Below are 11,595 nucleotides of genomic sequence, written 5' to 3' on the forward strand. Positions count from 1 at the left end.
CTTCCTTTTCTCTCTGTCGTGTACTCTTGTAAACATTTATTATCTGACTAGAACTTCGGATATATGTATATCGACGTCTCGTTTCGCTCGCGTCCCGAAGCTCGAAGAATTTCCCGTGTACAGCTGATACTCGTTCTTCCAGCTTCGAGACTAATATATATCGTATATATGTATATCGGAGGAATGACGGCGGCGGCGACATTGTCTCGTTTTTATTCTTGCGTACATTTTCGTTCCTATTCTTTACATATTTTTTTCTGTATATTCTTCGTTCACTTTTTTCTTTTTTTTTACAATTCCGTTATCTAACTTAGCACAACTGGAATCACATTATAAAAATCGTCTCGACGTTCCTTACATTTTATATATATGTACAAAGCTATATACGCGGCCGGATATACTTAGCAGCTAGGTGGCTTTCCTTTGTCTCTCTTATGCTTTACAATATACATATAATTACGTCATTCTCGCATACAACAATTCTTTTACCAATAATTTTTTAAGCTCGCGAAGTTAATTACGATGTATGTACATGTCGGCCAGCAATGCTACAAAGTGCGACGCACCGAATTATGATACAGAAACAGATCGTGACTATCATCGTGGATATTTACACGCTACAGAAAAACTGAAAGTTTTCCAAATTTACTTATATGTGGGTATTCCAGTGTGGGTGATCGGTTGAAAGCCTTTGGAGAGGTCGAAAATGTGAGTTGATTATTATTAAATTATCGACGCTTGCAAAATACACTTTCAAATTCCATATCTCATCGTTAGAAGGCATTTCCGGTGAATGAACTTATTCTTAGATTAACAAATGATGAACAAAAGACGTGGGATACAATAGAGCTATTAAATCTAAGAAAAGATCATTTTACAAGAGAAAATAGATGTTTCATCCAACTCGACTGAAATATATTCTAAAATATTTGTCGCTTTTAATAACGTGATAAGAAAGTAATTATTGAATTGAAAGAGACAAGAAAATATCTATACTTTAATTAATCATTAATATTTAAATAGGGCAATTCCCATGTTAATTAATTTAAAATTATGATTAAAGCAATTTACAAAATTAATTACAATTTAAGATCATAATTAATTAAAGAAAGACATTTTTTTTATGTGTAATTAATTATATTTTCTATGTCACGCAAAGTCACTTCTTTCATTAGGCTTCAGTTTAAACTCCATAATTTGTTGAATTTAGCAAAGCTATCTATTTCTTGGCTTATATATCTTTTAGTAAAAAATGGTTTATATCCGATGACGTCTAGTTGCATAAAACATTTTGCAAGCATTAAATCGCGATATTTTATAAGAGCTTTAGTCCACTATCATCCTTATCCTCAGTTAATTCAATGAATATATTATATCAGAAACTTAATAATAATAATAATAATAATAATAATAATAATAATAATAATAATAATAATAATAATATAATAATAACAACAACAACAACTTTATGGCCGCGCGTTATAAACATATAGATAGAACAGATTATATATAAAATCGATCTCTAGTTTACTTACGTATCAGCTAACCAGTCCGTTAGAAAGCTATCGATATCACAAAGTTCCGAGGGGTCGATCTCAAATTGTACATGTAGTGTAGATAAGTATAAATAACGGAGTCTTGAAAAACTGCTCAAGTTCATAAAAGAAAAGAAAGCTCTAAAAAGTTCTAATTAAACAAGCGTGTCGTAACGAAGACGAAATAAATAAAATCGCGAGAAGCAGTTCTATTAAATTCGAAATATGCTGCATTTTTTCCCCTCGTGATTAGCATGACGTATTGAAAGTAGAAAATAAAAAATCACGTGGTGACGAAGCTTGTCGTAAGTCTACAAAAATAAAGGTTGCTTTGCAAATTGTAATGTAGAAATTATTGTCGAACGGCAAGAATAAAAAAAGAAATACGAACAGAAAACAATCCATCATCGAAGTCTTGCGACCCGCTTACTGCATCATTATAACGGTAGAAGATCAATCAAATTCGCCCGCGGCTGTGTTAACGATTCCGGGAAGAATTCCGCAAGTTTATTGTAGAGCTCAGTTCGCAAATTATGTACATCACGCGCGTTTATGCACTGTTGTGTTGCCGCGCCGGCTGTCAATTCATTCAGGATAGTGTTCGAGTGAGAGGCGTCTTCTAAGGAATTATTCTGTTTCCGGAACAAGATCGATGTCAAGAGTTGAAACTACACAGAAAAGATGGTCACTAGCGATCAGCAAGTGAAGCAATATTACGATTTAGCGATCAGTAGAGTCGTTGTGATAGTAAATATAAAAATAAATAATTAAAATATATATGAATATACCTCTTTCGTTTGTTGCATGTCACTATGGTCGATAATCTCGAAAATTTTTGTCTGTAGATATTCGAGAGCTTCTATACTGTTGCTCAGAGCAAGCTCCCTGAATTTATGCTTTCTAATGATCAATTTGCACTTTTTCAGAATCTGTTCAGCTGTGGGTCGACGTAATTCCAATTGCCAAAAGTCGTCGAGTCTCAGATTTGGAAGGCAAGATCTACCCGGGTTGCCACCAAACAGAAAATGAACCTAACAATGATTTATAAAACATTGAATCATTGAAATCTATCATCAAACACATTTGTCTAAAAGAACTTTAAAGGGAAACTCACACACACACACACACACACACACACACACACACACACACACACACACACACACACACACACACACACACACACACACACACACACACACACACACACACACACACACACACACACACACACACACACAAACAAACAAACAAACAATAAATTAATTTATTTAAATATTAAACAGATATATATCACGATTTACATACATACATACATACATACTTTTCTTGTATGGTCATAAACAAGTTGATGCGCGAATCGCGGGCACGGTTCGTAATCTTGCATTTTGCTCCAGTATTTTTCACCAACATTCTCATTACGATATATACAAGACCATTTGCTATTTTGAATATTGTACACCCAAAAGGAATTTTGCACATTGTCGTCTCTTTTATCCTTATCTTTACTCAAACCCTAAAAAATTTTATTTTTTATAAAGTTACGTAATTAAACAGAAAATAGTAATAACGAACAATACTAGAGAGGCAGGATCTTCCAGGCGCTTAATAATTTATAATCTTATACAATTGTAATATTTCGTATAATCATAAAGAAAATCATTGTTATAATAATTATAAATTTTATATATAAATTAATTACGCTTCGCATTAACGATCACTATAAGAAATACAAACCGATAGAACGTAAATCTCGCCGAGTTCGGGATCGATAGTCGCTCTCTGCGTGAATCCGGCTGCAGGAACGTGATTGGAATCCTTTGTCGTGCCGAACTCATTGTAACTTATATATTCGACATGCTGCGTATCGACTTCGTAAGTAAAGAAATCGCTTAGATATTCTTTACCTCTCTGACCAGCAAATATATACAATTTTCTGGATCGCTGGAATAAATTTCTGATTTGCAAATGTCTCGTTTCACATTTGTAAATTCATTATTTCGCATTAAAGAAATAAAATCGAAGATGAGATACCAACTGGATGAAACAACATTGAATGACCAGCGCGGGATCTGTAAATCGGCATATCTCTCGAACACGGCTTGTCGGCGATATCACAGGCGAGTCTGATCCATGTGCCGGTTGGTACATGATAAGAATACAATCCCGAAAAATGCGGTTCCGGTATTAAACCATGTTCGTCGGCACTGCACAAGTTGTCGAAAAACAACATTGAGAAACACAGATATGTAAAAGATTTCAAAATAGTGTGTGAAATATTATTAAAAGATAAACAACACACAATCACATCACTTTTATTCTCTTCTAACTTACCTACTCGGATGAGTCAATACTCGTCCACCAAAAACGTAAATAGTTCGCTTCTCCACGTCCATCGACATCTGATGATCAAATACGAGTGGTGGTCCGCCCATCGTTCCTGTATCCTCTGAAATCTGCGTCCACTTGTTCGACTCGATGTCGTAAACGTAAAAGTCGCTCTTCAGATTCTCACAAGTACGATACTGCGTGTCCAAGTACCTACCCAATGTAAAGAGCTGCCGTCTTTGTGGATCTAAGCACATCTTGTGGCATGAACGTGCACTCGGTCCTCCCTAAGAATAGATTATGATTATATGCGAAATATCAAATAAAACAGATACGAAAATGTGATTTGATAATTTGTATCTAGATAAAATGTATCTAGTTTCCAAGTCGCGACACGAAGAAATGTCTAAAATATAATTATGAAATCGTTTATTCATCGACATCCGTCGTTTATTATTTCACAAAAAAGAAAAACTCATTAGCAACTCTCCATTTTTTTTTAAAACATTATTCGATATCTTCATTTCAAGGAAAAAAATCTTATTGAATTAACGATTATCGAATGTATTATTTATACACTATCACAACAAAAACATGCAATATAATAATGAAGAAAATAAAAACTTAATTGTATATTATCCTGACGTGTCAGACTATCTCATAGCATTGAATCAAATACTACCGACCACTGCTTCAGTGTCCTTGCATATAAGCGTCCACTTGCCGGCCTCTATGTCATACGACCATAAATCAGAAAGATCCTGGTTACCATCCCATCCACCAAAGAGATACAGTACTTCAGCCGTGGGATCAAGCACCATCTGATGACCGCCCCGCATCCCAGGCTTGGGCTCGCCGGATGATAATTTTGTCCAAATTGCTCTATAAGTTTGAGCATTGATATAATCGTTTAAGAGCCCCACTAAAAAGCGGATTTAACAATATATGAGCATTATGGACATTTATGAAATGGATATGAATTAAACGGATCACGAATCGACGTGATCGAATCACGTTGAACTTACTCGTGAGTGCGTTGCTGATGAAACGCTCTGCCTGCAAATGATCACCTTTAGTAACTAGGAGATCATACAGTGTCGACAATCGCGGATCCTCCAGTGGGACTCCAGTGACCCTCTGCAGAGTCTCGACGATTTCGGGTTGCTCCATTTGACGGAAATGTTTCATGCACAGTCTTATTATCTCCTTTTGCCGATACTACAATACAATTCGTCCATTAGTCTCCTCTTACAATTCTTTGTATTTTTACTCAACAATACAACTTACCATGTTAAACCACTCGAGACAGGGCCTTACAATCTTTGGATCATTGATACCAGTCAATCTAATGTGCCATATAGAAAAATTAAAACTGGGACCCCATGATTGCAACGGAAGAACCTTTATGTATCGAATAGGAAAATAATTCCCTTCATTTCCCAAAACATGTTTAAGATCAAACGTTTCTGGTATGGAATCATTCCTTAGTCCACTAAAATAAGCAAGATGTAAAAAAAAAGATTTAATGTAGAGAGAATAATCATCAATATAAATAATAAATACCTTTCGAGAAGTTCCATCATATTCTCAGGCTCTAATCCTCCATAGATCTTGAACTTCTTTATGTTGCACACGTGAGTTTTTTCATATTTACCAAAGGTGATATATTTGACGACAGAAGGACATTGGAGCTTTAGAATGAGATACTGAAACGTATAATCAATGAGTAAGTATCGCAATGAGAATGCCATGTACGATAAATACCTGTGGGTGATTGTCAATGTCAGAGGACCAACGTGAGGACTGATCCGATGGTATATCGACGATGATATTTCTGAAAAAAGACGTGCGGTATACATAACTGGCGACGAATAAGTTTCGTTATCACGATTTTAATGCGCATATTTATTCCACATTGCACATAAAGATCGTCCTTATTTTTAGGTTAGGAAACTGCCACTCGTCGACGAAGAAGTTCCGGCAGTTTTCGATGATACAACAACATGATATATAAATATATTAGGAGCACTCACTCGGGTAAATAACAGGAAGAATAACTGGAGCACTTGTAGATTCGATACTCCAACACTTTTTGAAAATCACCACTCTCACTCGACGCCATGTTACACAAGTGACATAACCTTCAATGTTTAGTGGTATACTCGCCAAAGTTGAGTTCGACTAATCGATTATTCGAACTCGAATTTCGGGAAAAGGAAAAGGCTCTTTGAAGAAGGAGTCGAAATTCACATTATCCAATTGATCAGATTTTAATCTCTGTTTAGAGATAAGAATCTCACTACTCGGGATAAAGTGAATTATAATCGCTATCGGAGCTGATTGGTATCATATTGTATCTTAAATTTTCCCTCTCGAGTGAGGGAAACGTATCCAATCGAACGATTCCGTAATCTCACTTACGATGAATCGCCCCGACGTGATTGGCGGGAATCCTAATTTCCAAATTGTTAGCCCCACCCCTCGAAAATTCAATGCGTGGCCTGATTTTTGCGCGAACCTGTACATACCACTGACGTCTGTGGCGTCTCGGTCGTACACGTGCGCAGATTGTCAATTAATAATGATCGCAGGCATGAGAGAGGAGCCAGGAATCTAGACGCTCGAGTTTCATTCATTTCGATCTCTGGGCGATCGCGGGACGAGGCACGCGCGACTGGAGCGCGTCATCGTCATGGTACGTAAATGACCACACATCGTGACCGTGCCATGCGAAAATCGCGAGCGCACTGCGCTCACGACACACAACCGCAGTCCGCAGATCAATATGCCAGTGTATTGTTTCCTTGTCGAGGCAGGAAGTAGGCGAAGCGACGGGCGATAATGTCAAGGAGACGACGATGGAGGGCGAGCGACGACATCCGCGAGCAACACTCAGCGAGAGCGACGAGATCGAGAACTCGGACGAGAGCAGCGACAGCAGACCATCTGGGGAGAGATGGGCTCCGGTTGGCGCCAACGACGGCGACAATGAGTTCGCGGATGAGTATAAATACGTCAACGCCAATGTGGAAAAGTACGTCTACAAGTACTCGGTTTTATCGTTTTCTTCCAAAAATACACATGTCGCGAAAATTAGAATAAATTCTGTTCTCCCTAACATATGCCTAATGTAGAAAGGATAACATAAACTTTACCGTTATGTATTGCAGTCGCTCTACGAGAATTTTATTTGTCTCATTTTATATATATATTAAAAGCAAATATTTCTCGAAAATATCCTGTAATAATTATAGAATTACAGATGAAATAATTTTTGTTATCAGCCTTGCATATGACATAGAGAGGGTAAAGATGTTGGAGGAGGAACAAGAAATGTTGAACTCATCTCTGATAGCATTAACCACTCACTTTGCTCAGGTAAAAGGATAAAAATGAACTTACTCATGTTTACTTAATAATATTAATTAATCCTTGTATCTTCAGGTTCAGTTTCGTTTACGACAAATTGTAGATGCACCAACCAGTGAAAAGGAGACGCTACTTAAAGAGTTGGAAGAATTTGCATTTAGGGGAATACCAGATGTACCGAATAGCTTACTGTTAGAGAGCGGATCTGTCACACCAATCTCTCCCATGTCCTGTGATCCAAGTGTAAGCCACAGAACGCAAACTTTTCAACATAAATGACTTTTTTACTCTTTATTACTTTTAAAGTATCTTTGTGATTTTATCGTGGCTTTTTGTAGCAAATTTTTGTTGCTTTAATGCATTGTTTCATTATTTGTTTTATATCTAGTCATTTTTATATTTTTATTTGTTATGTCTATTACACATTTTTATCATTTTATTTGCTTATGTAAAATATAAATTATTTTTTATTTTTATACTATCCATGTGTAATAAAAGTTGACATTTTTTTCTATTTCTCCATTTTATTTTATTACCTACACATATCCGATCCTTTGCTCCATACTTGATCGGTCTGGATTGTTGTGGGTAATTAAACGCTTGCCGTTGCTTGTCGCAGTTTTCTAAATCTTTTTTCAGCTGCAGCGCAATAGCGATTGTAACAAAGGAATATTTTTCCATAACTATTTGTTTAATTGTAATAGCTGTCTGATTAGCCAGTTAGCTCTTTAGTCGTATGTAACATAGGTGTAACATAGGTGACTGGTGTCATTACGGATGCAGAGGTTGAATCGAAAATGGCATTGCAACGGACAAAACAGAGAGAATTAATAAGTCAGTTGAAATCCCAGCTGGAGGATCTGGAAAAGTACGCATATGAGACGGGCGACGCCGATCTACCGCAGAGCATTATTTTGGAAAGACAAAATATCATAATCAGTAAGTGCTGAATAATTGTAACCATCTATTGCAAAAGAATAGAAAGTAACATCAACATAATGCTTACAGGTCACTTGAAAGAAAAATTGAACTTTAACGTCGACGATCTGTGTAAATTACCAGCGGACGATCTCAGATGGCAAGTTGATTACGCTATAAGTCAAGTATGTATAAAGCGAGAGAGATTTATATTTACTATTAGTTTCAGAACTACCGGATATTCTTTCATCAATTTGGAGCACAGACTTTCACGGTCAATAATTTTCAAGTAATCAATCGCGCGAAAATATAAAAGAAACTATATATATTTTCTAAAAAAAAAAGATTAAATTTCTTAAGCACTCAATTTGATTTTACGGTAGATTTTGATATAATTCTTTCTAATTTGAAATTTCAACTCACAAACATATTACATATTCGATATCAAAAACCAAAAAAGTTCAAATTAATAAGCTGTGATACAAAGAATTTTTAATGTTTCTAAAGCAAACTGCACAATATGTTGTTTGTCCATTTGAAGCAATTATATCTATTTTATGATAGATTGTTAGCCCGTTGAAGATGAAGGAGCAATTGGTCTCTCAGCTGAAGACGCAGATCGCCGATCTGGAGCGTTTCATAAATTATCTTCAAGGCGAGGTCAGCACAGAGACCCTGGCGTGTACATGTGCGTGTCCGGTACACGCTGGTGGCACTTCGTCGTCCTCTTACGGATCCAAACGACGCTTCGATCGTGGGAAACCCGTCGAAGATGAAGCGAGTGCCACTAATCAAACCAGGACCCTAAACACCGTGCGCAAAGTGGTTGCGCTTTTGCATATGTTTCTGATGTCGCAATTAGGTTGCGGCAGCGAACGCGTACGTCGGAATTTTGGCAGTAACAGCAAGAAGAATCCCGTGCATAATTGGCGCGACCTACGCACTAGATTGGACATCGCCGTGGAACACGTGTTGGAAACTATTACAGAATTGTCGCAGCAACAGCAGCAGCAGCAGCAGCAGCAGCAGCAACGTCACCTCGACGACGAGGACGAGGACATCGACGATATCGATGACAACGAAAACGACTACACGTCCGACTCGGACTCGGCATCGCACGCGAACGCGAAGCTTACGTCCGCCGTGAGAAAACACCTCGCCACCTCGGTCAGGGATCTCATGCAGCATGGTTTGACCGCGGACGTGCTGCGCGCCGCTTCCAGCGTGGTGCCGTTCGTCGGTTGCTTCCCGCAACGCGACGTCACGTCGGCGAATTTTATGCATGCCTGGGAGCTGATACTGAAATACTACGAGATTAAGAATGGACGCCGTTACAATTCCAGCCCCGCGCAGAAGTTGTCGCAGAGCTTCAATCTTGATCTTGCAGCCGGAAGAATAGCTTCCTCGAAACAGGTAGAAGAAGACTCGCCTCTAAGAAAAGATCAGAGTATCTAGGAAATTATAATAACAATCGATGAAAGAAAATGAAACGGAAAATATATACGAATACATTTTTGATCATTATGATAGTTTCCAAAGATCATTTTTTTCTCTTCCTCGATTGTACAACAATTTCTGAGATACCCTGCAGACATTCTGCAACCTCTTAATTGTTATTGTATTGTCTTCATACATTTTAATGTTTCTTCTTTTATGCTGCTTAGAGCTTACTGACGACTATAGGCAATATCATTGCTTCTCATAGTCCATACAAACGAAGTTACGATTCGCATTTCAAGGCGTTTGTATGCGCAGCTCTGAAGTAAGTAATAACAATTGTCAAGCTAACAAGTAGTCTATCATATACCTGATTGTTAATTACGAATAATTTAATTTATTGAATAACCGTCGTATTTTAGCGCGAATAAACTTGTAATATGGTTGAAGTTAATCCTACAATGCCAGTACCTTCTGGAAAACTATTACCTCTCATGGAGCTACGTTGTAAAAACAGGTACGTCACAATGAAAACAAAATGAAATTTCATTTCTCATGGCAAGATTTTCAGGTTTCCAGGATGCATTTCACACTTTGGATCGCCTTACCAATTACAAGTTCGACTTGCCGGTGGATTTGGCCGTACGACAGTTTCAGAACATAAAGGACGCGTTTTGATTGTTATCAATTTTATCATTATCATTTCACGCAAATGACAATGTAGAATGTAAGGTGTATCTTCAGTACTTTCTGTAACACAAGAGTATAACAAGAGTGGACGATAATAATATACAAACCGAGTCGATAAGAATAGAACAGTTATATAGCTCTCTTGAATTTAAAAATATGCAAAGTGATACAAAGAACGTAATTTAGGTAATACCAGAGGACAAAAACTTACTCAAATATGATTTCTTTCACTATTATTAATATTCGGAAATCATTGTTTCCTCTAACAAAATGGTATTTCTGCTAAATGTAAAAAATTTTAATACTATCTGAATCATATTTTATATAATTCCTTTATACTTTCAATTTAAGAGAGATATTTAAGTGATTCTTTTCTGGAGACTCACCCTTAAGGAATCGTTTAAAGTATCGATATCATTCACAAAAGCATTCCTTTTCTTAGAAAAGATGTGTCCCTAAGTGTTCACTCCAAATGCATATAGAAAGTTAAATTGCAATAATTAGTAAATGTAATAATAATTTATATTCTCCTTGATATATTATCAGTATTTGTATAGAGTATCAGTTAATGTACAGATGTATTTTTGTTCTTGTTTGTTAAACGCTAGGTGATATACACGCGCGCGCTCTCACCACACACACACACACACGCGCGCGCGCGCGCGCGCGCGCACACACACACACACACACACACACACACACACACACACAGTTTGCATAAAATATCTTGAAAAGATCTTAATCAGAATTTATAATATCTATCAAGATATTTTTTATTGCGACATAAACACGATGTATTGCGTAACGTATTAAGGAGGCAAGAGCCGAATTGAGCGAGGCTAGTCACTTCGGTGAAAGAAGTCGTTCCATATTTTGCACATTTACGTCTCAATTATTTACAACTACTTACGAGAGAAAGGAGGATACCAAAGACATGTATTATCATAATATCACGACTAGAGACTTGCACTGAGCATCGTATCATAAGACGTTTTATGTATATGTATACATATAAATTAGCGTAAGGAATAATGTATATACAAGACATGCAAACCAAATCTGCTTTTTATAAAAAAAAAAAAAAAAAACTAATGAATTATTTTAGATTAGTTCCATAGATAGAGGGAAGGATGAATAGAGACACATATAATTGAAGAAAATATACTTATGATGCAAGACATAACTATGTATGATAATGTCTCTGATTAATCCCTATATTAAAATTTTTTAAATAATTAATTTAACATATACAACTTCACAATTTGCGATTTAATTTAGATGACAGTCAATCCTTTTTTGGAATGAAAATGTCTATAGA

General features: G+C 36.7%; 2 protein-coding genes across 5 annotated transcripts; one reads left to right on the plus strand and one right to left on the minus strand.

The window, feature by feature from the left end:
- Position 1: 1 nt before the first annotated feature.
- On the minus strand, positions 2-6,146 carry muskelin (muskelin 1). Of its 2 annotated transcripts, XM_011637071.3 has the most exons (13): positions 5,897-6,146; positions 5,628-5,697; positions 5,427-5,569; positions 5,151-5,355; positions 4,889-5,081; positions 4,550-4,785; positions 3,870-4,150; positions 3,574-3,742; positions 3,273-3,479; positions 2,860-3,051; positions 2,324-2,566; positions 1,927-2,203; positions 2-1,846 (listed from the first exon to the last, which is right to left on the minus strand). In XM_011637071.3, exons 1-12 carry the CDS (start codon positions 5,983-5,985, stop codon positions 1,973-1,975), a joined length of 2,259 nt encoding a protein of 752 aa, XP_011635373.2. In that variant the 5' UTR covers positions 5,986-6,146; the 3' UTR covers positions 2-1,846; positions 1,927-1,972. The 2 variants fall into 2 exon arrangements, with proteins under 2 accessions (XP_011635373.2, XP_011635372.2); XM_011637070.3 differs by having other exon boundaries at positions 2-2,203.
- Positions 6,147-6,400: 254 nt separating this feature from the next.
- Positions 6,401-11,460, plus strand: LOC105426010 (RUN domain-containing protein 1). Of its 3 annotated transcripts, none has more exons than XM_089076366.1 (10): positions 6,401-6,558; positions 6,680-6,897; positions 7,148-7,241; positions 7,308-7,475; positions 7,991-8,171; positions 8,241-8,335; positions 8,715-9,563; positions 9,815-9,912; positions 10,010-10,104; positions 10,151-11,460. In XM_089076366.1, exons 1-10 carry the CDS (start codon positions 6,556-6,558, stop codon positions 10,249-10,251), a joined length of 1,902 nt encoding a protein of 633 aa, XP_088932492.1. In that variant the 5' UTR covers positions 6,401-6,555; the 3' UTR covers positions 10,252-11,460. The 3 variants fall into 3 exon arrangements, with proteins under 3 accessions (XP_088932492.1, XP_025073790.2, XP_025073791.2); XM_025218005.2 differs by having other exon boundaries at positions 10,159-11,460; XM_025218006.2 differs by having other exon boundaries at positions 6,415-6,558; positions 6,676-6,897; positions 10,159-11,460.
- The last annotated feature ends 135 nt before the right edge of the window (positions 11,461-11,595 follow it).

This window comes from Pogonomyrmex barbatus, unplaced genomic scaffold, assembly GCF_055798465.1.
Source record: "Pogonomyrmex barbatus isolate J1 unplaced genomic scaffold, ASM5579846v1 scaffold2, whole genome shotgun sequence".
NCBI classification, from domain to species: Eukaryota; Metazoa; Arthropoda; class Insecta; order Hymenoptera; family Formicidae; genus Pogonomyrmex; species Pogonomyrmex barbatus.

Bases quoted from the DNA above. Each gene is read 5' to 3' on its own strand.
- muskelin (XM_011637071.3), bottom strand. From the start codon at position 5,985: ATGGCGTCGAGTGAGAGTGGTGATTTTCAAAAAGTGTTGGAGTATCGA. The intron at 3,743-3,869 runs GTAAGTTAGAAG...CAACTTGTGCAG, and splicing joins GTATTGACTCATCCGAGTAG to TGCCGACGAACATGGTTTAA. The intron at 2,567-2,859 runs GTATGTATGTAT...AATCATTGTTAG, and splicing joins TTTATGACCATACAAGAAAA to GTTCATTTTCTGTTTGGTGG.
- LOC105426010 (XM_025218005.2), top strand. The intron at 8,172-8,240 runs GTAAGTGCTGAA...TAATGCTTACAG, and splicing joins AAGACAAAATATCATAATCA to GTCACTTGAAAGAAAAATTG. The intron at 9,564-9,814 runs GTAGAAGAAGAC...TATGCTGCTTAG, and splicing joins GAATAGCTTCCTCGAAACAG to AGCTTACTGACGACTATAGG.